This window comes from Elgaria multicarinata, chromosome 2 (assembly GCF_023053635.1).
Source record: "Elgaria multicarinata webbii isolate HBS135686 ecotype San Diego chromosome 2, rElgMul1.1.pri, whole genome shotgun sequence".
Classification (NCBI taxonomy): Eukaryota; Metazoa; Chordata; class Lepidosauria; order Squamata; family Anguidae; genus Elgaria; species Elgaria multicarinata.
This window is the reverse complement of record NC_086172.1, coordinates 171,070,652-171,097,518: the sequence shown is the minus strand read 5'-3', so window position 1 is coordinate 171,097,518 and position 26,867 is coordinate 171,070,652. Positions and strand designations below refer to the sequence as shown.

Genomic DNA, 26,867 nt, shown 5'->3' with positions numbered 1-26,867 from the left:
TAGCTTTCGTTTTTCTGGTCACAGCCGATTATGAGGCATCTTTCGGAACCGGCTTTTATATACGCAGATCCTTCTTTTTATAGCTACATTTTGAAGGGTTGGCAAGAAGATTTGAGATGGACAAAACTATTCATTTCTGTGTGTTCTGCAAGCAGTAGCCCCACCCTCTTGTTTTGCTGGCATAGCAGTTGTCTGAGGGCATGTGTGTGCAGAGGGTTTAATCACAGGCTGGATGTGCTAGTGCAGCCCATCGATCTTGTGCACTTCATGTAACAAAGGACCTTAAGAACTGATTTAGCCCTTTGTACTGTGTGGGTTATTTTACAAACTCTTGAGTCAGAAGTAAGTTCCCCCACAAGGAGACAACTTCATGAGGCCCCCAGAAAGGGTTTCCAGCACCTGTAGACCTGTGTTCTTCACACGCTCTTGTACCACCTCACACATACAATTTGAAAATACCTGCGAGACACACAAGTGTTTTTTTGAAAAAGCATATTCGAGGAGTTGGTTGGATCTACTTATAGTGGGGTCTTCTCATTGTAGAGATGTTGCTAAGAGACTGAGCTGTGAACCAAGAAGTCCCCAGTTCAGATCTCTCCCATGAACACACAAAGGGCACAATCGTGTCCGGATAGTCAGCCTCTGAAGTCGGAGTCTGCCAACTATCCTATGCTGGGTGGCTAGAATATGGAGGGGACTCTCTCCTCCTTGCACCAGCAGTACTGCATTTTTGCCTAGATGGGCAATTTCACCTGTCTAGCCGTGGCTTTGGGGAGGGGGAGGGGGAGGGACCTGGAGACCCAATAGGAAGCTGTGTGAAGCAGCTTCTGAAGTCTCGTCCCCTCCCCACATCTGGGATTGCCCCCTTTTTATTTATTTATTTATTTATTTATTACATTTATATCCCGCCTTTTTTTCCTCCAAGGAACCCAAGGTGGCGTACATAATCCTCCTCTCCATGTTATCAAAACAACATCCCTGTGAGGTAGGTTGGGCTGAGAGTCTCTGGCTGGCCCAAAGTCACCCAGTGGGTTTCCATGGCTGAGTGGGGACTAGAACCCGGATCTCCTGATTCCCAGTCCAACACCTTAGCCACTACACCACACTGGCTTTCCAGTGCCCTCTCTATGCTCAGTTTCCAAGCACAGAGATGTAGCCGGTACAGTGAGAACTGTATTGGCTACCAGGGCTCAGGGGAGGGGGCGGGGGAACAGTTTCTGGCCTCCGAGGTCAGAGCCCTGGTTCCAACCTCGGTTCCCAGAAACTGAAGAATCCTATGGCAGAGTCTAGTGGCCATAGAATTGCTCCCTAAGTGTCCTTTGGCAAGTCACTTTCTCTTCAGAATCAGCCCCCCTCCCCCCACATAACACATTGCCTTTTGCAATATGGGGGAAATTAATATTGACTTCTCTTCCCTATCCAGTTGTAAAGATTGAGGCTCTTTGAACACTTGAAAGCCCTATACAAATGTTAAATAATATTGACTTCATGTTGTGCCAATTTAAGCGGTCATTGAATATTCCCTCCCCCCTTTGCTGATAAGATGTAAGGCTTACATTGACCCAGTTCACATGATCAAAATAGCCCTAGGTTTACGCAAGAGATGTTTAACCCTCACAGAACCCCTGCCGTCTGGGTTTGCATGACACGACAAGCTGCAGCTTTTTTTATATTCAGGAATACTGTTGAGTTGGCGGATCTCTCCCAGCAGGCCATTCCACAGTCTGGGAGCGGCAGAAGAAAAGGTCCTCTGGGTAACGGTTGTCAGCTTAGTTTTCGCTGACTGAAGTAAATTCTTCCCAGAGGACCTGAGTGTGCGGGGCGGATTGTACGGGAGAAGGCGATCCCGCAGGTAGCCTGGACCCAAACCATGTAGGGCTTTAAAGGTAATAACCAACACTTTATACTTCGCCCGGAAACTAATTGGCAGCCAGTGTAGTGATTTTAAAGCTGGTGTAATGTGGTCACCCCTAGATGTACCAGTGACCAACCTGGCTGCCATATTTTACACTAGTTGGAAGTTTCCGGACTAGGCACAAAGGTAGCCCTATGTAGAGCGCATTGCAAAAGTCGAGCCTTTTAACATCCCGCAACGCCAAGCTTAGCATTCCTCTGGTGTATGGTAAGAAAGTATGGTAAGCAGGGCTGATGTAGTCACTCAGCCCTGCTTGGAGCACAGGCCCTGTAAGCCAGGTAAGCTCCCCTGGGCCCACTGAGGGAGAAGCAGGGGTGGGGGCCCAAGATGACATTTTGCTCAGGCCTCCCCGTCAACCCTGGGGCCAGCCTTGATTAAGCTCATAGAGTACCCTTTGCCAGTCAGCTGAACCTTCCTCACAGGATTGTTTTGAAGGTAAAATGAAGGAGAGAAAGAATCACGTATGCTGCCTCGGACTCCTTGGAGGAGTGTGTGTGTGTGTGTTATTATTATTATTTATTTATATAGCACCATCAATGTACATGGTGCTGTACAGAGTAAAACAGTAAATAACAGTAAAAAACAGTGTGTGTGTCTGTCGGGCGGCGGGGGGAATAGAAATTTAACAAACAAGCAAACAGATAAATAATACATTTAGATTGTACTCTCCTTTGGGGTGGGGATGGGTATATATATATATATATATATATATATATATATATATATATATTAATGAAATCCTTGGTGTGTTGTGGTCTAAATAATGAACAGTACTTGGTATGTTATTCTCCAGGATCTATCTGGCAAAAACATTGTGCCAGACAGAAAGATCAGCAGGAGATTTTTTTGAAGAGACGATATCACACTTGTTGAATGATCTGTAGTCCCAATGGGTGAGTGGAATAGTAGCATAAATATGAATGCAGTCCAAAGAAAGGCACGCTCTCGTTCCTTAACCCCGTGGGGCGAAACATTGGTGAAGTACTGTTCCATGTGATTTAGGAACACCTGGCTTTTTGTTGACTATGTCTGATGTCCTATTGGTGGAGGACCCCGTGGGTCAATACAATCTCTTGGTTAAACATTCACTCCTTTTAGTTTTTTCCTGGAGAAGGTTGCTATTGGTATTAGACTGATAAGCCTGAAAAGCAGCAAGCACATTACATGAGTTAGGTGTTAACTTAATATAGCCATGTGCCTGCCAAACATCTAATAGCTGAGCCATGCTTTTCTTTCTGAATTAAAATTGGAGGCATTGTTCTGTCTTACAATTCAAATGGTTTACTTTTGAAATGTATAACTGTAAGAATTACTTGCCCTGAGAAGAGCTCCCCTGCTGTGTCTCTGCACGATTGGGTACTCTTCCAGATGGAAAGGGCAAGCCCTTGGATCATGCAGAGTTGCAGCAGGCAGCCTCTTTTTTGAATGGTGACTCTGAGCAGAAAAAAGGAGAATCTGGAAGCTGCCAAAAGTGTCTGTGTGGGGGGTGGGGAGGAGGGAGATGAATCGAAGCCTCCAGATGATGCTCAAAATAGAAGTCTAAGAAAATACGGTATGCCGAATACCTTCTGGTATTTCCCCTGCTTCAGAGACGAAGTTATTTTGTTCCAATCACTGTAGTAGTTTGATCAAAAGCATGTTTTCCTGTCCCACAATCCTCATCATTTGCTGTTGAGACAAGAACCCCACAATGTGATGATGATGCATTTACCTGTCTATTTTTATTAGACGTTCTGGGCAAAGGGGGAGAGCAGTGCTTGAATTCCAGGTGGGCGGGTGGGGCAGAGTGCATTTGGATGCCTGTTGTGGCAGTGCCCTGAGTGACTGGTTTTAGAATGCTTTGGCAGTGGTGGGGTGCATGAGAGGGAAAGCAGGGCCGTTTCACCAGCCCTGCTTAAACACGATTCTGATTTTCCCCAACTCTTCCCATCCTTTTCCTGTTGTGTGTCATGCCTTCTTAGATTGTAAGCCTGCGGGCAGGGACTCCTGCTTTACTGATTGCACTTAAGCTGTACCAGGAGGGGGATAAAATACTATAAACAGACAAATCAATAAACGTTCCACCCTGAAATCAGTGTGCGTTCTTCCTGAAATTAGTGTGTGTTCTTGGCTAGAATCTTGGCTTAAAGGCTAAGCAACCTTCTCTTCAACAACAACAGACCTCCAAACCCTAAATGCTCATGAACCAGCAGATATTGTGTGTGTGTGTGTGTGTGTTTGTAAAAACCACGATAACGAATTGAGATGCCTGTTCATGTGCTTTCAGATTAAAGTGCTTTTGTGTTTCTTCCCAGTTGCCAATCAAACAGTAAACTGGCAGGCCTGAGTGTGCACTTAAAGTTCCTTAACCTCCACTTCAGACATGCTGCTTGACCTCAGCGACCTCCTTCAGGTATTGTATCTGCTTTTGTTTAAATATTCTCTTCGAGCATTAACCCTTGCAAACAAATGGAAGCAAAGAGCTAGTAATGGGAGTGCTATTCAGGAAACCTTAATTATCTCTTTTTTGGTTTAGCAGTGCTGGACAGGAAAATCACAGGGATTGTAAATCAGGGATAATTGTTCTGTGCAATTAGAGTTCAAGTGTTTGGTGTCTCTCGCTCCCTTCTACAAATAACAAATCAACAGTTAGTATTATCGTGATGCTAATGGTTATGCTGCTGATGCAGTGTCTCAAGGTCAGATTTTATACACTGTTCAAACTAAACTTTGTGGGATGATGATGATGATGATGATGATGATGATGATGTTGATGATGATGAAGTCAAAAGAGGCCTGGTGAAATTGAGTGGCACAGTTCTCGATGGTGGGAGAGAAAATACGTTAGTGGAGACTAGGAACTGAGGAAGATCCCTTATATTGGGTCATATCATTGGCTTATCTAGCCCAGTACTATCAGCACTGACTGGCAGCTTCTCTTCAGGGTCTCAGGTAGGATTCTTTCCTAGCCCTACCTGGGGATGCCAGAGATTGAACCTGGGACCTTCTGCATGCAAAGCAGGTGCTCCTACTGAGCTATGGTCCTGTCCCCAGGTGGGTTTGCAAGGAGAAAGATAGCAGAAACGGTACGAGATGGATGCACGTGGGGGGTTGTCATGTCTTCCTAGATGCTTGCAGTAATGGTAGGATGAGCTTCTGTTTCTTGGTGAACTTGCATGTGAATGATTGCACCGAAGTCTGCAAATTAGTGTCTGTACATTAACAATTGCCTCAATAGCTGTAAATGTATGTTGCCTATGTTTGATATGACCACCCCACATTATTGCATATTCCATATACAACTCAGCTGGTGCAAGTTATTTTTGGCTTCCCCAGCTGTCTTTAGTAGTTGGCATCCCTGTAATGGCTGCTTGGAGCTTCAAAGAACTTTCTGGAATTGCAGTAATTTGACAAATTTTGATTCTTAAAATGATTAAGGCTGCAATCCTAAAGACACTTATCTGGGAGCATGTCCTGTTGAGCTCTGTGGGGCTTATTTCTGAGTATACATATATAGGATGGTACTGCCCCGTTCTAAAAACAGACTCTGTTTAACAGTATGTCAAACAACAATTATAAAAATAAACTTTCCCCATTCTTTTTTTAATTCCATGAACAGTAGAATGTTCTTATAGGCATCCCTCATTTAACTAGATGCCTCTGGAATCATGTTTGGGGTATCAGAGGCTTATAGCCCACCATCATTGAGTTTGTCAACAATTTTCTGAACTGAAGGAACTTTAAAGTAGAACAAGCAGGGCCTGAGTGCAATAGCGCCTTCCTCTCATGTCCCCCAGTATTCAGAGGCACCTGGAGGTAATATTTGGCCATCATGATTATTTTTCATTATTATTTATTACATTTATATCCTGCCTTTTTTTCCTCCAAGGAACCCAAGGCAGCTTACATAATCCCCCTCCTCTCTATTTTATCCTCACAACAACAACCCTGTGAGGTTGGTTGGGATGAGAGTCTGTGAGTGCCCCAAAGACACCCAGTGATCTTCCTTGGCCAAGTGAGAACTAGAACCCGGATCTCCCGACTCCCAGTCAAACACTCTAGCCACGACACCACACTGCCTCTAAATGACTAGCAGCCATTGATACCCTTAGCTATGCTGCAGAAGCAGCGAAATGGGAGATTAATCTATAAATGATATCAAGCAACTTTATGAATTTGTGGGTGTATGTTGTGGCTCTCCCCTGCCCCTGCCAAGATAATTTAGGTCTGCCAGCCTTGATGCTTATTTCTCAATATTACAGCTCGCTTTCCTCCTTATCTGGAAGGGAAAAAAAACTAGAAGTCTCGTGGATTTTACAGGCACAGGCCTGCAGATATGATGTGGTAGGGAAAGACACACCCATAAAAGTCAAGAATTGAAGGTTAAAAAATAGTTCCTTTGTACAGGAACTCCACTCTAAATTGACAGCTGAAAAGATGGAATGGGAGGAAGTACGGAGTTTCTGAAGCTGAGGGCTCAATGTAGAGCACACTAACAGCTCTTATTCACTGGGATGATTTTCTCACAAAGGCAACCCCCAATCTTTGGAGACATTGTCTGGGGAGCTGCTTGACTTGTGCAGATAATACTCCTGGCGTTTAAGAAATAATTCAAAAGACTTAACTGATAGTAAAGGAAGATGGTCTCAAGAGATGTTGAAATGCCTCCTTAAGAAACCTCCTTGATCTCCCATCGCTGTGTATCATCTGCTAATAATTATTTCCCCCCTGAAATATTTCGTTTGTCATCTCCAGAATGAAACTCTGGATCTTATTTTAACAGTAAGTTTTGAACAGCTGGTAACCTAATACGGTGTCCAGTTGTTTGAGCACCTTAGATATCCCTTCTGATTGAATTGCTTCTCTTGAACATGTTCATTACGAAGCGTAGTAATAAAGTTTTATGACTTCCCCCCTGGAATTTCTGTTCCCTGACTTACTTGCACATTGCAGTCTTTAATATGCTGTCCAATTAGTGTTGCTGTGATTGGCATTGTGCCATTTGGGAGTCAAATGAATTTGGAGCAAATACAGATTGATCTTTGAAACTTTAGGCCACACAGAGGTGGGAGAGGCCCAGCTGAGTTTGCGATCTAAAATAATACTTAACATTTCTCTGGCTCTTTTGGGGTATTTAAAATGCTTCACATACATTTAAGTTATCCTTACAACAACATTGTTATTGTCATCGCAAACGGTTCCACAATTCCACTCACTCCCCATGCCACGGTGAGTGGTCTGTTCCACTCGAGTGAGGAGGATGAATGGAGCCCCAGCCTTCCCCTCCACCTTGGTGTTGATGAGCCGGTGGACATGATCCCCCCGGTTGTGTGAGCGTCCGATGTTCAGCATGACTATAGGAAAAGGCTCTGCCCCCCCCCCTTCAGCTCTGAGGTGGGGAGGAACTGTTTGGGTGCTGAGCGGTGGAAGCACTTGGAGCACCTTACCTGGCCAGCACCAAAACATGACTCACCTTTTCTGTCTGGCTCTGGAGGCAAGTTTGGAGCAGGAAGGGGAGAGTTGCAGGAATCGTCCCTGCAGTTGTATGTACCTTCCGCTCTGAACTTACAGGGTGGGGTGAAAGCCGGGAATTGTCCTTGACCTTGCCTGCAGACACATTGCAAGGTCAGAGAGAAAGAAGGGGGAGGGGCCTGGTGATCATACATGTTGTCTTATCTACCAAGGCCACGCAAAATTTATGGACCTCTGACCCTAATCCTGAGGCTTGCATTACGTGAGATTGTGGCAAAGGTTACCCTGATTCACAGCTAAGTCTCTTAGGTGCATGTTTAGAAAGAGAAAAGTCCTACAACTCTCAGCATTCCTTAGCCAGTCTCATGATTCCACACACACACATCGCCTAAACATGCATAGGATTGTGGCCTTAACCACCGTGCTACACTAGCTTCCAAAGGGTAGCATGAGAACGGTAGGAAAGGAATGCCTCATCTTCAAAAAGATGGTTTTAGGTGACCCAAAAGCGGAACATAGCTGTGTAATTTTTTAAATGATCAAAAACCGTGTGAAAAGCAAGCCTTTTGGATAAATGCAGATGACAGAAATAAAAATGAATGGAATGCTGTTTCAGCTGAAATAGGCCAGTGCAGTGGATGAGAGCTTCTAAGATATTCAGTCAATTGACATAATGCAGCAATGCGTCCTTGTTATTGATCCACTGAGTGCCCTTTGGTAATATCCCCCCTCCTCTTGATATAGACCTGGGTGGGGGAAGGAAATAAAGCCTGAGTTCGAGGTTATAAATACTTCATAATTTAAAAACTTTCTTGAGATGAAACATCAGTAACACTTCTCACCAAGGGAGTCTAAACCAATTTCTTACTGCTGATTTTCTGTATGACTTTTTGCACTGGCGTTAAACATGTATGAAGGTATACCGGGGGGGGGGGGGGGGAAACAGCAGAGCAACGGAGTACTGTGCAGCGCGTGGAGACTTCCTATCTCGATCGATGATAAAAACCAAACGCTGGGAAATTGTACATAAGAGCTTCGACCAGGAGTTCCCTCAAGACCTTGATATCAAGTTTGTGTATAGCTTAGCTGTCTGCATTGGTCCACAGTAGGTCAGTGATGGAGGCAAGTTCTTGAGAGTTGGAGGTGTTAAGATAAAGGCAGTGTTGTCCATGCTGTAATACGTATGGAGGTATGGTCATCCTTTGCATGAAGTTGGTCCCAGGTTCAATCCCTGATATCTCCTGGTAAAAGGATCAGGTATCACCTGATGGAAAGGGCCTCTGCCTGAGAGCTGCTGCCAGTCAGAGTAGACAGCACTAGGTGAGAGGGACAAAGGTTCTGACTTGGTATAAGGCGGTTTTCTGTGCTGTTTATTTTTGGACAGAGATGATAGTGAGTCAAAAGAGAGATGTAAACCATCTTCATCCGCTCTTAATTGTCTCTTATCTCCAGCCATAGATAAAACTAGGTAGACAGCGTATTTATAAGCTTTTGTAATAATGGATGCTGCAGCAGAGGGAGATGGGTTGGCAGAACTGTTCCATCAAGTCTTCTGCAAGACCAGCTTCATTGGGCTCCTCTTCTCCTTGAACTCTTTCTAGCTGGTCATTATGAGAACTATCATTTTACTTTAAAAATTGGTGCCGGAGTGTTTTTTTTTTCCTTTTCCCTCCCCATCCCTATTTTCTTTTCTGTCTTGCCCCTTAGACAGTCAGCCCGCAGGCAGGGCCTGTCTTGTTTTATTGATTGCATGTAAGGTGTTCTGGGAGCCTGATTTTCTGAAGAGCAGGATAAGATGCTTTCAGTAACAACGTTCACAAAAAAGTGACTTTATGAAGTGTGATTTAACTTGTCTGTTTGGCAGTGTGTTCGTAACACGATGGCTCAATTCAGACATCACACCAAACCATCATTAAAAAAACTTAATTATGGTGTGGTATGAGCTCTATATTGGCAAACCATGGTTTGTCATCCAGCCAGAATCTGAAATCTTAATTTGAATTAGATTTGCACACCGTGGTTTGCATGGGGTATGATTTTGTGTGACGATTGAATTGGCAAACCAGTGTCTGCCGTTGTTCTGCCTCTGCGAAGCTCCTGCACCATAGAAATGTGAATGCTGAGCGGATGGAATATAAAAGCAGACAAGGAGTTCTAAGCCATAGTTTGCCTCTAGGTTGGGAATCACAAGCCATGATTTTGGCTCTGAACTATGGTTAGTGCAAACCATGTTTTGGTGTAGCCAATATCTTCCTTGAATATTTTGTGATATCGGCATGCCATTTGGTGTGCATGTTCAAGACTCAAATCTAGGTTCCTAGTTCAAACACAAGCTATCGGTTGCTGGGTGGGGGGAAATTAAAAAGATATTATGTAACATGATCTCATCTCAATCTTCAAGGGAGAGCTATCCGATTGAAAATTGGTATGTATGTTCAAGGCACAGTTCAATGAAGCCCCACAATTTTGTTTTAAGAAGACAGGCGAAGGGGAGATGCAGAATGCATTGTACTGTGGCATCCGAAACAAAGCTTCTTGAAGTATTGTGCTTTTACTGGTTTTCTGGGAGAAAAAAGTAAATATTCCATATACTGATCTCTAATCATTGGTATCAATTCTAGCTTTGTGTCCTGACTCCACTTCCTGCAATTTGTTTGGCATTGGCCATGAGGAGCTTCTGCTCTTGTGCTGTTGGATCTATCCAGAACCAACAGACCCACCCAGGAACTATTGGGCAGAAGTGTTTGAGATCTGTGTATTTTCCCCTTCTCTAAATGGAAAGATCGGAGTGTAGATTTGGGCTGTTTCTACCCCTGCCTTTCCCCCCAGGATCATTCCTGTGCATCCAAATGACACACAGGGGATCCCGGGAGCAAGCAGGGACAATCCCTCCACTTTCCTGGGATAATCCTTATGTGTAGAAAGGGCCTTGATGGCAGAGAAAAGGGCCATCGTGTTTACTGTTTCGATTTTTCAGATGAAATCCAGGTGGCAGGTCAGCTTTCTGCACAAAGGGGTCTTACATTTAGAGCTGCAGGTTAGCCAATTAAGGGAGTGAAACTATTCAATCCTCTTTAGTTCTCCAAAAACCTGGAGTAGATGCCATTTCCATAACAGACATCTACAATATTTATTGTAAAGGTTTGTATGAACAATGAGGAGGAAGACCAGGCCATTTCTACCAGAGCTGCAGTATCTGTGGAGTATCTGGGATCTGTGAAAATCAGTTGCCCGGCCCTGTGTGAACAAAAGTGCTTTCTGATTGTGTACTTATTACCATTAGATACAACTCACTGGATTTCTGTGGCTTAGAAGACAGGGATGTAACAACTAGCTGTACCAGAGGATTGTGTTTTTTGTACTAAAACACTTGGATACTTTGAAAAAATATGATTTTTTTTAGGACACTGTTTCATCTCTATTCAAAGATGTATTTAACTTTTCCGGCTTAATATTCAAAATACCCTTTTCCCCCTTTGTGCAGGTGAACGTCTACGTGCTGGGAAAAACTTTCCTTCTGTTGGCCAGAGAGCTCTGCATAAATGCTCCAGCTATAGGTATTTTTTAATAAGAGTTGGCTTTCGGTACGTTGGTATACTTGCGCTGTGAATTTATGGTGGTTCTCAAAGCTAAAACGTTTACATAATGCAGTTTAACATGTATTTAAAAAATAAATCCAGACACATCCAGAGATGAAAGCTGCCAATTAAAGCACAGGGGTAACCTTAGAACAGGAAATCTTATAGTAGTTTATTTTATTATCAGTATGAGCAAGATAAGGCTTCCTCTCCAAATTACCTTTGTCTTTTGAATTAAGTTTGAGTAAACAAATAGCTCAACTTAAGCATGTAGTTGTTGCATGGAAATTCAGTAGAAATGGAACAAATAATTATGTTCGTAAATACTTATTACTATTACTAGTAGTGGGAAGACCCAACAATTGTGACTAGCAGTTGCCCCCTTGATAAATGTTGGAAGGCTGTGGCAACTAAGCCATGAAAGTAAGAGCCCTACTTAGCATCTTAGAGCTGTTCTGCACATGTATCTCCTGATCCTTTACTTGTAGGAAGTTCCTCCTGTACCCTACCTACCTGGAGCTGGCCAGTGACAGGTAAATAGGGATAGGTTGGTGAATAAGCAGCTTGATTTCAAATCAGAAGAGGCAGAAATATTTTTTAAAAACTGGTGTTTTAGTTTTCTTGGTTTGATGCTTGCCTCCTTAAAAGGGCAGTATTTTATGTACAACCTTGGGAAAAACAAAGCAAATCTTGACAATATCAGTTAGAATGCATCAATGTAGTCACTTGTTGACAGTAGTTGTAACACTGGTGACATACACCAACTCTTTGTGAATTGTTTTCATGACCAAAGGCCACAGTAGGTGTGGCTAGTGAAGGGGTGCAAGAGACCGGCTGGGTTCACAAAACACAACCCACATGCAAGGTTGAGTATCGGTTGTTGTTGAACCATGTGTTGTGTGAATCCAGCAGTGGTAACAAACCATGGTTTGTTAACCATGAACAACCCACAAGAATCTTTGTTACTCCTTTAAAAGTATACATACCATGGCAAATGTTAGAAACTTGCTGAATATGGTCATTTACCGGCTATTCTTTTGGGAAGGTAACTGGGACATGCCTAAATATGCTTAAATGTCAAAAAAACTCCATATGCCCTTTGGCTAATGACCAAAATTGATCTGCTTTTAGTTTTTACAAGCAAGTCAAGTCAGCTTTAATCAAGGCACTTGTCTTAAGTGACGAAAACAAGTCTGATGATAACTCATTTTTGACATCTATTGAATAATAATAATTTATATAAAATTTTGTTTTCAAAAGCACTTCACATACATTATATGATTAACTTTACAACAACCCCATAAAGTAGGCGAGTAATAGCCCTGGATAACACTACAAATAGAGGGTGAAGTGGAGAGAATGTGTTACCTAAGATCGGGATGGGCAACATGTAGGCCAAAACATTTGGGAGGCCACAACTCCTATGACTGGCTATGTTGGCTAGGGCTCATGGGAGTTGTAAGCCAAAACATCTGGAGGGCTACAAGTTGTACACCTCTGGCCTAAGACAGACTAGGGAGGTAATGGCAGAGGTGAGATTTGAACCAAGGAAGTCCAAAAGCTAGCTTGCTTTGCATGCTGGAATGCATGATCAGTGGGATATTATGCTTTGAGTATCACAGAATACCCAAGTTATTTAGGATACAATTTAGAAACCAGCTGACATGATTTCAGTCTGGTTAACTTAAATGGGACTTGTAGCTGTATAAACAGCCTTTAAAATCACACCAACCATTTTGATTTGTTAGGTTTTGGAGACTGGGCAGGAATGCTACATTATTGACATAATATCAATATAGTATTATATCATATCATTGGAGTTCAGCACAATACTGAGGTATCTCAAAAGACGTATGGCTGCTTGCTTTTGTCCTATTTATGGTGATCTTGCAAAATGGTTTGTCCGAATTGGTAAAAATGGTGCACGTGGGTATTATCCAGTGCTAGTCCTACATAGAGTAGATCCATTAAAATGTTTGGGACCTAGCCAAGGCTTAAATTCCATTCATTTCAGTGGGTCTACTCTATGTAGGACTAACTTGATCCTAAGAGTTACTTTGGGTATTTGACTATGGCTTTTCTTCAACAGCTATCCCCTATGTCGTATTTGTGAAGCTCCCTCCAGTTGCAAAAAATTCAGAGTCCCCTTGTGTATGCAGAACTGTCTGCAACCTTCTTTAGATCCTGTCTGGTATTGCTTTCCTAGTTGATTCCAATTTAAATGTTACTTAATTAGATGCATCTTGCTGAAGTTTTAGCACATTCTGTTCTGAAAACCTATCACTTACGGTAAATGTTTAGGATCTACAATTATTTAGATAAAGGGTATGCTTGGCTATCAAGACCATTCAGAAAACAAATATACCTTTAAATTATTCACAGATCCCTTAATTGTTCCACGTCACAGATTATATAAGTGAAAAGAGGGGGGCAGTGAGTATATATCACTTTCTGGTTCCCAGTGATTGTAAAATAACTCAAAGACATAAGACTCCTTTATGACACCTTTGTTGCCTGTCTGTTTAGGTCTTCTCTATAGATATAAATTCAGCTGATAAACTGACCGCATCCTTCTGGGGTTTAGTATTTTTAAAATCCAGATCAAGATTAAAAGCAGAGTTTTAGTCTTCTTCCCAACCAATTTTTTTAATGTACTTAAATTCTATCTACATTAACAAGCATAATCCTGTGTTTGTTTACTCAGAAATAATCCCACTGTATTCAAAGTGTGTTACTCGTGGGAAAGTGTGCGTATACTTGTATCATTACCATTTTTCAGTTTTTTAAAAAATCTGGTGAATGTTCTGTGATACAAGATGTGATAAACAATACATGACAACTCCCAAAAGTCCCAGCTCTTAGGGAGCATGAGAGTTGTAGTCCAAAACATTTGGAGGGCACAGAGTTGCCAATCACCAATTAAAGGATTGAGATACTAACTACATTTTTAGTGAGTCATTTTCTGTTGGTAGAGGAGAATATAAGGGATCCACAGAAATCTTTTAGAGGTCAGACCGCTGAAAAGTTCTGTGTATCTTATGCTTGCATACCCCCACATCAAGGGAAATTAATTTTCCAGAAACGTATGTTTATTACACCTTTTATATAGTGGACCTGACAGGTTAACAGCTGGCCATGCCTGCAAATCTCAGTTAACAGGAGTGCCATAGTAAATAAGCCATAAATGTTTTTGTTCTTTTGCAGTGCAATCCTGCACTCAGTTCTGCAGGCTAAAGTCTTACTAATTCCAGAGTGTGTGAGTATCGCCTTGGGTTGATCCTTTAAAAAAAAGGGTCACACTTTCTGCAAATATGAATGTGAAAACAAGTGATAGGGGATTTGTAATCACCAAAGCACACAGGTATTTAGGACAAGTAAAAATGTTTTATATTCAACAGATTCTCAAACCGCTCTACTTTAGAACATTCTGTTTGAGTCAGCTGCAGTCTGCAAGTTAGTTATCTATATACAAAATAAATGCACATCACGTGCAATTTTTTTAAAACGTTTCCCCCCCTCCTGCATGTTGCAGTTTAATAATTAAGTCAAATAGCTTATGAATAAATAAAATAAGATTAAACTCAAGAGCATTCCTTCACTTAGTTTGATAGCCTGATGGTAAGGTAAGTAGATAGGTAAGTAGCATAACATTCCATGCTGCTCTTTTCAGTCAAATCAAAGTATATCCCTTAATGTGCAGAGCAGTCCTGAAATACAATCTAAGTGAAATGCATCATGCATAGAAAATGAGTTCAGGTATTTGTCCTCCTTGTACTCCTGTGCCGTTGGTGCTGTCTGAGGAACACTGGAATTGGAATGTCACTTTCCCACATTGTACTTCAGTCATGCCCTCTTGCCCAAAGTAACTGAGTTCGTTGCCATCCAGAATGGCACTCACATTGTAAAAGGTGTCTTGCTCAACCTGCACCGGATGCTCAAACCATACCGAGAAAGTGTTACTAGATCCATCAGAGGTAAACTTGGTCAGGTTCTGGGCGAGAACAACTCCTAGCCGCTTCAGTTCGATTTTGACGCTGTATTCGGCTTTTCCACAACTTGACCCATATAATCCCAGTCCAGCTATAAATATCCTTTTATCTACAGCAAACTGGATGCTGTCACACCGACCTCGGTACCTCCACTGATTGCTACGATATGCGGAGGACTGAAACCGATGGCACCTTTGAGGCACAAGTCCTTTCCTCTTTGTCAGTGGAAATTCTAATTTAGGCTTATTTGCAGCGGTATACCACAAGAAAATATTATGCCTCTCCTCCAGGGTTAGGATATCGGACTGGGCCGCTCCGTTGGCAAACTCTTCCAAAGTCATGGTTGGAATCCGCACCAAGTATAAAGCTTTCCCTAATACATTCCGCTTGTTCCTTGGTGTGATAGGCAGCCCTTGTCTCTTGCATTCAGCCTCTGCCCAGTTCAGAACTGCCTCAAACACTACGACCTCCTTCGTGTTCAGTGCTTCCCGCGTCACAATGATCTCTAGCGTCTGTTGATCTATTTCGCAGAAGCCCTCCGATTTCAGGGCCATTTCAGCTTGAGCATCAATGACTTCCCAGCAGCGCTGCGTCAGCTCTGGCTCCTCAAAGAGTCTGCTCTGAGACAGCAAAACGCAAGCATTCTTGGCCTCTAAACTAGTCTCCAGAAAATTGACGCAAGCTTTTGCTAATGCTGGGACAATGTATTTCTTGGCCGCGTACAAAGTAGCAAGCACGGTATCTGCCTCCAGGTCGATTTCATCGCTATACATGTACCTATCAATATAAAAAAGACCTTTTTAGAAGAGAAACAGACGGCTTAGTTTCACAGCTAGCAGTTTTAATATCTTTAAAGGCCTTTAAACTCATGCTTCCATGCCCCTAAATAACATTTAAACAAACAAGCAAACTTTATTTACATGAGATTCCTCCAAGCTGTCTTTACTCCTACTTACTTTAATAGGATTAGGAAGGCTGCAGGTTCCACATCTGGAATATGGATTTCAGATTTGACCTCTGCAAGATCTCCGTAAAACATAGCGTAGAAGACAGAGCTCCCAACTGCTAGAACATACTGTATTGAAAAACAACAACACCCAAGTCAGCCACGGTGGTAGGCAGAGAAAATGAAATACACTTGTAATTTTGGTAGACTTCTCTCTCCCATGTCTGCCCCATATCTAGCTGTAAGGTTTAGACTCAACAGGAGTGCAATTTCATTTTATCTGGTATAAGACATGTTAAATATATCGGGTAGAAAAAACACCTCTGCCCCTCCCCAATCTAGTAAGCACTTATGAGCTGGAACGCAGCAGATTCTCATCTTATATTTTTTAGACCATTGTTTGGATTGCATTTTGTGCAAAGGTATCGTTGGGTTACTCTGGAGCTAAGAAAATACTGGAAAAGGTGATCAGGGTACAAGCTTCTTCATACACAGCTGATGTAAATGCTGTAAACTCTGAGACCATTCACAGTGTAAGAGAAAGATGTGCGTGTGTGCATGATCCCACAAACCTTGTGAGCAGGAACTTTCTTGGCCGCCCCCACTGGGCCCACAATGAAATGTACGTCAGCCATAAGTTCGTTATTGAACATGAGCGCGTTCCTGCAAGTTTACAGAAAAGGAGACACAGTTAAAAACCACAAAGTCCATCGACAGCCTGTGACTTTCTGTGCCCTTCCCAGTCTTGGAACCATTCCAACCATTACTGCAGTGGCTCCCTCCCAGGGCTGGCTACTGCTAGAAGGGGACAGGTAGGAAGGCGAGGAATAAAAGCGTGCCTAACCGCCCCCCCACGCCCACATTTCTGGAAGCGTCTCAGGTGCGCAAGGGACATCCCTTATTCCATCTTGTTGCTGAGATGGGAAAGTGTTGATTTGACAACCCTGCTGGGAAGGCAGGGCAGAGTTCACGCCCAGGTTCTTGCTTGCTGCAACCTGCAGGAGCCTTTTCGCTCTTACGGGGGAGGCGGGTGTGTGCGCTCGCGTTTGTTTGGGTGGGGGGGGGGAGAGAGTGTCTGTCTCCTGCTGCCTTTCAACGGCCCTCCCTTCCTTCCTCCTGCTGCTGTCGCTGCAGGAGCTTCTCCTCCTCCTCTGGGCGGGTTGCCCGAGCAGGCGCTTACCTCTCTCGCAGGGTGGGGTGGAAGGACTGCCAGTTGGCGCTCTCCACGTTGTTGTTGTTGAGGTTTTGCAGCGGCGGGGGCGGCGGGGGCTGCGCGCTCTGCTGAAGCTGAAGGGCGTTTTTCTTGCTGTTGGCGGCGGTGGCGTTATTGCTGTTTGCGAGGTTGGTGTTGGCGGTGGCAGGGTAAAGTTCCGCAGCCATCTTCTTCTTGAGGGCCAGGGGCACGATCTCATAGCATGCTGGCCCCTTGCCGTTGGCCCGGACGCTCTTTTTGGACTTCTTGAGGGTCTCTGGAAGCAGAAGAAAGAAAGTCAAACACTTCATGATCCGGCCATGGAAGCAACCATGGTCCGGTGGCATCAGCGGGAGGGATTCCCCCCTCCTCGGCTGGCGACGAGCGGAGTCTCACTCGGAAAGATGGCTTTTTGGGGTGTGGGTTTTAACCGCCTTTCCGCGGGGCCCCGAAAACAAGCAGTGGCCGGCTTGGCTTGTTGCTGGAGGACCTCTACCCGAAGCACCTTTTGCTTTGTGTTTCTGACGGAGGCGCAGCGATGATGCCCGAATGAGTCATCGCTCACCTGGCGGCCGGGAAGGGAGCGACGGCGAGGATGGTGCGGGGGCGTCCCAGCCTCAAGGCTGCAGGCAGGCAGGACCCCCCAAGCAGTAAAAAGCCCAAGCAGTTGTCAAAGCGCCGATCTTGCCCGGCGAGGCAAAAAAATAAAAACCAAATCAACTCCCGAGCCGCGGCGACGCTGAACTTCTGCCAATCTCCTCGGGAGAAGGGTTCGTGGAAGCAGGAAACTCGGCTTCCCCCCCTCCCCTATTTTCCGGGCGAAGGTTGGACATCCGCGAAGAGCCAGCCGCAGATCTGCGCGTTTTATGCTTTCATCCACAAAAAAGGGGGCAGCAGGACGTCCCTCGGAGACCCTCGTCTGTAAAATCCCAAAGGCGGTGGACGGAGGTGTAAAGGGGCTGGCGTAGGACCCAGCCGCGCGCTTTGCAAAAGGAAGCGGGCTTTTCCACTCCCGATCTCCCTCTCTAAAAATAAAATATCCCTTGTCAAGCTGCAGGCGGGTTCAGCTTCTGCGCTCGGGGAGGCCGGTGCTCCGCGCTCGCCTCCATCCGCGGGCGCCGCGCTGGAGCTGCTGCTGCTGCGCTTCCTCCTCCTCCTCCTCCCTGCTGCGTCGTCTTTTGAAAGTCAGGAAGAGCAGCGGCTTTGCGGGGCTGGGCGCCCGTGGCCGTCCGCGTGTGCGCCTCCTCGCGTGTATGTGCCTCCTCGCTCGTCTCTCCCTCTCTGGCTGCTGCTGTTACCACCACCGCCGCCGCCTCCTCCTGGTGCTGCCTCTGCCGCTGCCTCAAATAGCCAGCAGCAGCTCCGCGCGTCATCGGCGCCCGCTCCAATGGCGAGGCGGCGGCGAGCAGGGCGAAGAGGGGAGGCCAGCCTCCCTCCCCCCTCCCTCGCCAGACAATATGTCATTCTTCTCCGCTCCCTTTCTAGCCGCCCACCCCTTCGCTCTGCCTCCTCTCCCCCCCCCCATCCATCCAGTCCCCTCCTCCATTTGGGAAATTTACAGGAAACCCAAATGCGCCCTCCTCCTTGCATGGAAGGGAGATTAAAACATACACACACACACGCAGGCGACAGTGGAGCAGAAACAAAACGCACACCCCCCCCCCCGCTTTTGCAAGCGAAAGGCAGCGGCTTCCCAAAACAGGAGCCGCAGGAAACTGTAGAAGTGTAGCCCGTTGAAACACGACCTGCAGGTTCTTTGGGTGTGTGTGTGTGGGGGGGTGCTGTTACAGAGAGGAGAGAAAGTTTCGATTGCTTTTTGCGGTGTGTTGCCCGTCCGTTTCCCCCTTCTCCCGTTGCATGGAAAATTCCTCCCTCCCGGAACACACGCGCGCGCGCGCACACACACACACACACACACACTTGGCAAAGCGTTTTGCCGAGCTCGCCGCGGCTGTTGGCCCCAAAGGTGATCGGGCACCGAGTAAGCCAACGGGGCCCCTAGATCCGGATCGCCCCGTGCCCTTTCGCGGGCGTCACGCGATCCCCAGACCCCGGACTTATTTGCGGACTTGTTTTCGCGGCGTTCTCTCTCTCTCTCTCTCTCTCTCTCTCGACGAACGCGCTTGACCCTGTTGCAAAGTGCGCGCGGGGAGGGGGAATCGCTCCAGGCAACGGGCGCTGGGCACCGCTGCAGTTCGCGAACTGGGCTGCGGCCGATCCCCGCCTCAGCCCGCCCCCTTCTCCTCCCCCCCCCCAACCTCGGAAAAGCCGCCGTGCCGTACCTGGTCGCCTCGTCACCAGGCGCCCCTGCGCGCCGGGAAAGTTTGTGCGGCGGGCTCATCCGCGGAGCCAGAAGCCATGATGATAGAACTGGAAGGAGGCTCTGGCAGCAGCAAGCAGGCAGGCAGGCAGGCGGGGCCGCCTCGCCGTTCCCGGCTTAGTGCAGCGGCGCATCAGCTCCTTTCCTGGGCAGGCCGAGCGAGGGCGCCCCTGCTCCTTCTGGCCTGGGACTCGCACAATGCTCCTTTTCAGGCACCTTTTCCCACTCAGTTTGAACTCCCCCCCCCCCGTTCCCCGATGGGCAGAGAGGGGCGGGGGGAAGGAAACAGTGGCTTTCCAAACTTTTTGTCAGGTTGAAAGCAAGGCGGAGTCAGCCAAGGTGCAGTCAGCAATGAGAGAGCCTTGGACCAAGTTTTTTCTTTTCTTTTTTGCAAGCAGAGGCGGCGCGATTTCCTTGCAAATCTGGGGAAGTCGGGCTCCTCTCATTCCCGTCTTTTAAGATCACGGCTGCGAGCTGCTGATTCAGGAGGTGGCTGAAGACGGCTTCTGACATTGTATTAAAACCCCCCGCACAGAAACCTTACACAGAAACCAACAGCAAAAAAGGTTGTAGTACTGTAAAGACTCCAGGGCAGGACACCTCCTGCCCCAATTAAACTGTTCCTCTAAAGGTGCTACAAGACCCTTAGTTTTTTGTTTTGCTGCAACGCGTTAAGCAAGGCTTCCCCTCCAGAGTTCTAATACAGATAGTGGTTCTATATGGGAATTAATGTAGGTCATCTCGTATCTGTTTTGCTGCATACCCATGGAAATGTTCAGTCTTGGCATACACGCTGCACAATACCGAAATGCGAGATTTCCTTCCCCATGATGCAACATTAAATCGATTTAAAAAACAGAAAAACTCTTGGGCGCGCACTTACCTGAGAGTAAGCCTGAAAGGTATTTGTTTCAACCTCCAAACTGTTCACTAGTTAAAGTGAAATATTTACTGAATATGTGAAACACATTTTAAAAATAAATAAATCATTATTTTCTTTGTTATTCCTTTCACTGGCCAGAAGGCCCATAGAGTTCTTTGTGAACCCCAGAGAGCTTCGGCTATTGGGCGGTATAAAAATGAAATAAATAAATAAATAAATAAAATATAAGCCCTGTTGAACACAGTGATACTTGCTTCTGAGTAAACATGCATAGGATGGAACTGCTGATCAATCAAAAAGATCTTCCCTGATTACTTGGGCAGATTTTTTTTTAAAATATTTATTTTAATATGAGATGCACCATCTTAAAAGAGGCATGCCTTCCCTTTTTTGTTGCACAGGAGAGAATGCTTTTTCTAAGTTGGTTCCTGCTATGATAGGTGTGTTCATCATCTGAAAACAAAGATGCTTCAGAATGATTGATTTTACCCATACATACATTGATGAAAATTTAATCGATAAATTAACCAACTTGAAACTCAGGCAGTTAATCAACTAAGTTTTCTTTAACTGAGTGCCAGCCCTAATTAAGTTGCCAGTTAACACAGAGCACAGGCTGGTGTTTATCAGGGCAAGGTGTGGGCATGAATGGCAACAGAACTTTCTGAATTATTGCAATGCAAATGAGACTTTGGGTATGGAACCTTAGCCCCATTTCTGGAGATCCTCATTCTATGACTTGCTGGATACCTTCATGTTAACTCTTTCGGTGCACATGAGAAAGTTTTGTAAAATGTTGCGCTTTCTATGCATTATGAGAGGTAATGTTGAAATACAGCAATAGAAATGATATTGCTTGTGCTCTCTAGATCAGAAGTAATTGACATGGTGCCCAAAGGCTCCAGTGTCCCCAGACACCTTCCTTCCTTGGTACCCACTGAGACACTCCTCCCACTTTTATTTTCTTACTCTCAACTGGGATTGCTTCAAAGCAGTTTGGGAACTGCTGGGATGGGCTGTGGCTCCGTGGTAGAGCATCTGCTTTGCATACAGAAGGTTCCAGGTTTGATCACCGGCATTTCCAGGTAGGGCAGGAAAAACTCCTGCCTGAAACCATGGAGAGCCATTGTTGCCAGTCAGTCTTGACAATACTGAGCTACTGTACATGGACCAATTGTCTGACTCAGTGTAAGGCAGCTTCCTATGTTCCTTAATTTCCCTTGAATGCTCCTGGGCAGATTACTTATCCTTTGCCTCTAGCTACACCCATCCATGGCAGCCATTTTATGGGTGTGTCCTGGGTAGTTTCTCAAATTTCCAAATGCGCTTGCAGGTACAAAAAGTTGCTTACCAATGCTCTAGATGGCTTGGACCCTTTAGCCCCAACCAGCATGGCCAGTAGGCAGGGATTGTGGGAGTTTTAGTTAGGGTGACCATATGAAAAGGAGGACAGGGCTCCTGCATCTTTAACAGTTGTATTGAAAAGGGAATTTCAGCAGGTGTCATTTGTATATATGGGGAACCTGGTGAAATTTCCTCTTCATCACAACAGTTAAAGTTGCAGGTGCCCTGCCCTCTTGTTATGTCTGGTCACTCTAGTATAGCTCCTGCAGCTTTAACTGCTGTGATGAAGAGGGAATTTCACCAGGTTCTCCGTATATACAAATGATTCCTGCTGAAATTCCCTTTTCTATGCAACTGTTAAAGATACAGGAGCCATGTCCTCCTTTTCATATGGTCACCCTAATTTAGTCACAGATATCTGGAGGGGGCCTACACCTTGCTTATAACTTTTATGTATTAATGAAATTGCCATGCGGAAGATTTACAGCATTTATTCTTTATTTGGATGCTAGATGTTCATAGGGTCTTTGGGTCTTCCGGTCAGGACTATGAACTTATAGCATTTGACTGAACTGTATCTATAAATCTGTACGTACATCATGGATAAGTAATGAAGGTGTACGTGGGGATTTCCTCTATAAATATTAATCTCTACAACTCAGGTGGTGTTAATAATTTACTCAGTATTTTTACTATGATCTACTGCCTGTTGATGTGCGGAAGTTTTTATGCCGTCCTGGGGGGATCCATGAGTATGCGTGGTCATGTTTGACACAAGGAAAGTAAATTGAATTAGCAACGTAGCATTCAGTGCTAACACTTGCCAGTAAATGAGACTAGTTTTATTAATTATAAACGTGCAAGAAATATTTAAATGACTATTTTTCAAGCACAGCCTCATCTTTATCAACAGAAGAGCTCATGCAGGGCTTCGGTGAAGGAAATGGAGTTGTGTTTAATAGTTAACAATTTACCTGACAGGAAATGAGAGACGGATATTGCTACTGAAGAGAATAAATTGGTAGAACAAAGCTTTTTCAAACATTGTCTTGATTAGGAATTGGCCCCCAGAAGAGTACTATTGATCTAGCTCTCTTCATTTGGAACTGAAAACAGGCAATAGAACAATGATTTTATTACTGCACAGTTGCTACGCATCACCACAGTATTGCTAAGTATATGAAACCGCGGTCCCGAACGAGGGCTGGAAGTTTGATATAATTTGGAGAAACAAGTAGTGTGGTAAATCTTTAATTTTACTACATGCTCAAAATGGTGTTCCCAGTGAGGGGGAATTGAAAGTAAATAACCCTCTTTGGATACAGTCTAATCCAACCTTTCTAAGCCTAGTGCTCTCCAGATGTTTTGTACTACAAAGTCCAGCATTGCTGACTATTGGCTATACTGGCTAGGTCTGATGGTTCTTGATGTCCAAAACATGTTCAAAATATGGCAGCCAAGTTGGTCACTGGTACATCTAGAGGTGATCGCATTACACCAGTCTTAAAATCTCCTCACTGGCTGCCAATTAGTTTCCAGGCGAAGTATAAAGTGTTGGTTATTATCTTTAAAGCCCTACATGGTTTGGGTCCAGGCTACCTGCGGGATCGCCTTCTCCTGTACAATCCGCCCCGCACACTCAGGTCCTCTGGGAAGAATCTACTTCAGTCAGCAAAGATTAGGCTGATAACCGTTATCCAGAGACCCTTCTCTTCTGCTGCTCCCAGACTGTGGAGTAGCCTGCCAGAGGAGACTCGTCAGCTTGACAGTCTTTTAACATTCAAGAAAACTATCAAGACTGATCTCTTCCGGCAGGCCTATCCAGTAGAATTTTAGAATACTTTTACGATGCTTTTAGGATGTTTTTAACAGTGAATACTATGTTTTTAATCAGTATTTAATGTATTTTATGCTTACTGTTGTTCCCCGCCTCAATTCAATCGGGGAGGCGGGTAAGAAATAAATTATTATTATTGGGGGGCACCATGTTGGGGAATGCATGTCTGATAAGACGTTGATTCTACTAATATAAATGTACAGCCCTGGTCAGCAGTTAGTTTTGTGGGCCACTAAGGAAGGGATGGTGAGTGGAGGCCCCCTCCCTCATTCCTCCAAAACGGGCTGCCACATTCACTGCATTCTTGGCACACCTTTATTGCCTTTGCGTTGGCAACTGAGGGGTGGGGCAACTAATACTCTGGGGTGGATTTGGGCCTGCAGTTGCTAGTCGTAGGCATGTCTTGGCTACCATGATACAGTATTTTGTTTTTGTTTTTTAACTTAAAAAGCAGCCCATGTGGGGCTGCTAATTTAATTGGCATTTTGTACTTGCCCCTTTTGGAGCTAATAGTGGTTTGGCAGGGGTGGCGGCATTTAGATTGAGGAAATGGCATGGGAAATAAGGATGAGTGGCCCCTTGCCCACTGGCATTTCACCTCGTGGCTGCTTTGAAGTAAAAGCAAACGTGGGACACCCTGAATGCGGATCTCCTGTGCCACGTCACATTTCGGCCATATGGGCTAGCCCACTTTTTTGATTGAGGTGGGCTACACAAAGTGGATGGTTCTCCTCCTGGTGCGTAAGCAAAAGTTCATAGGAACGTTCTGGATGGTGTATTGGTGAGTCAGATGCATTGCATCGGATCCAAATGAGAAGATAACATTTTCAGCCATTGATTACTAAAAAAACGTTTGCAAGCCTTCCCCCCTTCTCGTTGCCTGAATAATCTATGATCTCTCGAGTTAAAGGAACACTTGATCCTATTAACGGGCAGACAAAATGTTCCCTATTGAAATGTTTTATGAGAATGTTGCTGTCTCCTGTCACTTCCTGTTCCCAGTCAAGCTGACTTCTAGCACACCCTGGCCACTCCTTGCCATTTCCCCAACATCCTGGCTGTATATTTTACTACCCAGGTTATTGCGCATATTTGTTATGGTTCAGATTAGTCAGCAGTTCGTGTTTTCTTCTGTTCTGCAGTAACGTTAAAAAAAAATCTTGTCGTATTTTTGTATAAGATTGAGAAACAATTTGGGCCGAATGACCTGGGGCAACAGCCTTGTAATGCAGCAGCTTAGTGCAAGGCCCTTTTACTTCCAGTTTGTAACCGCACATTGCAGGTGGAAATTGTATACATTTGCAAGTCACCCAGGAGACACGCTTTCAAATAGCCAAAATGGAGCTGATGAGTCCTGCAGATGGTATACTACTGAGTAAATTTGCATAGTTGCATCATTCTAGTTAAAGCCCCATCGTACTTGGAATATTTGAACATCTTCACATATAATTTTGGCTGTAGGGACCTTCGATAAGTCAATTACTGATATACTTAAATCTCAAGGCATTGTGGACATCCTCTTAATGTGTAAGCCCTCTCAGCCAGCTTTATTCTCCTGAAAGCCTGGGGTGAATGCAAGAAGTTCTTCTTTTGGACTGGTTCTGTTGATGTCTCCAAATTCATCCTCCATGAGGAAGGAGACACAAAGGAAAAATTAGTCTGTTGCATCAACTCTTAGAACTGGCCCAAACCATTGTACTTGAAGATGAGAAAGTTCATACTAAGCAGTGCTCCTTGTACCGTGGAAGCGGAGTCCTTACAAACACTGTTAATGTGGAATTCTTAACAGATCTGAAAAGTGCAAACAAGTCGCAAGCAAATATGGAACACAGAACCTCTCAAATTGCTTATGGGACATTACTTGAGCTGTTTGTCTAAAGATCACAACGCCACAGCTCCTACCTTCAGGTTATCTCATCTTCCCAAACTTTTTCAGGATTTTGTCCCAGAGACACAGATTTGGAGATATTCACCATCAAGAAAGCATGTAGGGGATGTCCACAGTGCCATATGGACACTGCTTGTGAAAATAAATCACTGATCAGATCTGTTGCCAACTTTTCTTCAGATAGATATGCTTGCATATCCCAAGCTCGATGGGTCTTAAAGAAACAACTATCCAAATTTACTCATTGACCTTCGTGGGATTTTCCTGTACCAACTGGGCTGTGTGAGAGAGTGACCTGGTTCATGCGACATGACAGCCCACCATGGCTTAATTTACCTGCGAGGACTGTTGCATAGTGCCTGTGAGTGCCATTTTTGCCCGGCTTGCCATGGCTTGTCGTGCAGGGTTTTTTTTTAGGGTTAGACAAACCTCAGATAACCCATGGCTTGTTTTAAGGTTAATCCCCAAACCCCGGCTGCCTTGGTTTGCTTGGCACAGTAAGCTGGACACCCACTGGCACTGTATTAAAATGGTGTCCGGCATGACATGACAGCCCCTGTGAATAAATTAAGCCATGGTGGGCTGTCAGCACATGTGAACAGGTTCAGTATCCTCTGTGTGGTTTGCAAACTTGCACCATGCATCTGGTAGCCCAGAGTTAAAACATTTTGGCCCTGGCTAACACTAAGCTCTTGTACTAATATCCTATGTTGCCAGAGGTACCCAGAGTTTTCTAATGGTACCACATTGTTTGCATTGGCCTAGTGTTTCAGAAAAGATGGTGGAGATACTCACAGTCTTTCTCTCTCTCTCTCTCTCTCTCTCTCTCACACACACACACACACACACACACACACACACACGATATCTTAAGGCCTTCCTTAAGGTGAACATGGGGAACATGGGTGGGAGGGTGCTAATGCACCATGTCCTGCTTGTTCATCCCTGGCCGACAGCTGGTTGGCCACTGTGTGAACAGAGTGCTGGACTAGATGGACCCTTGGTCTGATCCAGCAGGGCTGTTCTTATGTTCATTCCCATAGGGCATTATTTGATGTTGCTGCAGTGGTGGGCCCAGTTTCCAGCAAAGCATATTGTGATAGTTTCGGATTGAAAAGTCTCAGGGCGGCGAAGGATGTTAACTTCAGTTTTTCTGTACTGAAGGGAGTTTCACAAAACGTGGTAGTAAGACCGAGGAGTATAATAGCAACCTCCTTGGAGGTTACACTGCACAGGGGCACGAAGGGCTAGATGTGACATTACATGGGGACGCATGAATCCTCTCCCAATTTTAAATTCCTTTTTTAAAGCAGCTGTGGAAAGCTCCCCATTTGACTGAAGGAATAGCAGGAAGGTGGTTGCTACTTAAGCTGTTCCTTTCCTGCCATAAGTGCGACTTACAAACGGATAAGGCTATCAGTGACTACTAGTCATGATGGTTATATATGACCTCCAGAATCGGGGGCGGAATGCCTCTGTGTGCCAGTTGCTGGGCGTTCTTGTGTTTATGTGAGCGTCCCACAT

The 26,867-nt window shown here is 44.9% G+C and overlaps 2 protein-coding genes across 4 annotated transcripts in view; one reads left to right on the top strand and one right to left on the bottom strand.

Annotated features, from left to right (window-relative positions):
- Positions 1-26,867, top strand: part of BRF1 (BRF1 RNA polymerase III transcription initiation factor subunit) — a 242,979-nt gene that overhangs the window by 76,803 nt on the left and 139,309 nt on the right. For both annotated transcript variants that reach the window (XM_063118139.1, XM_063118140.1), the window contains 2 exons: positions 4,276-4,307; positions 10,851-10,923. In XM_063118139.1, the coding sequence (XP_062974209.1) occupies positions 4,276-4,307; positions 10,851-10,923 (105 nt within the window). The remainder of the gene's footprint in view (positions 1-4,275; positions 4,308-10,850; positions 10,924-26,867) is intronic.
- On the bottom strand, positions 14,309-18,115 carry BTBD6 (BTB domain containing 6). 2 transcript variants are annotated; one of them, XM_063118131.1, is made up of 5 exons: positions 17,577-18,115; positions 17,060-17,348; positions 16,452-16,542; positions 15,890-16,008; positions 14,309-15,710 (listed from the first exon to the last, which is right to left on the bottom strand). In XM_063118131.1, the coding sequence occupies exons 2-5, from the start codon at positions 17,257-17,259 to the stop codon at positions 14,678-14,680; spliced, it is 1,443 nt and encodes a 480-aa protein (XP_062974201.1). In that variant the 5' UTR covers positions 17,260-17,348; positions 17,577-18,115; the 3' UTR covers positions 14,309-14,677. The 2 variants fall into 2 exon arrangements, with proteins under 2 accessions (XP_062974201.1, XP_062974200.1); XM_063118130.1 differs by having other exon boundaries at positions 17,060-18,115.

Bases quoted from the DNA above. Each gene is read 5' to 3' on its own strand.
- BTBD6 (XM_063118130.1), bottom strand. From the start codon at position 17,418: ATGCCACCGGACCATGGTTGCTTCCATGGCCGGATCATGAAGTGTTTG. The intron at 16,543-17,059 runs GTAAGCGCCTGC...GTAAACTTGCAG, and splicing joins CACCCCACCCTGCGAGAGAG to GAACGCGCTCATGTTCAATA. The intron at 16,009-16,451 runs GTTTGTGGGATC...TTTTCAATACAG, and splicing joins AGAAAGTTCCTGCTCACAAG to TATGTTCTAGCAGTTGGGAG.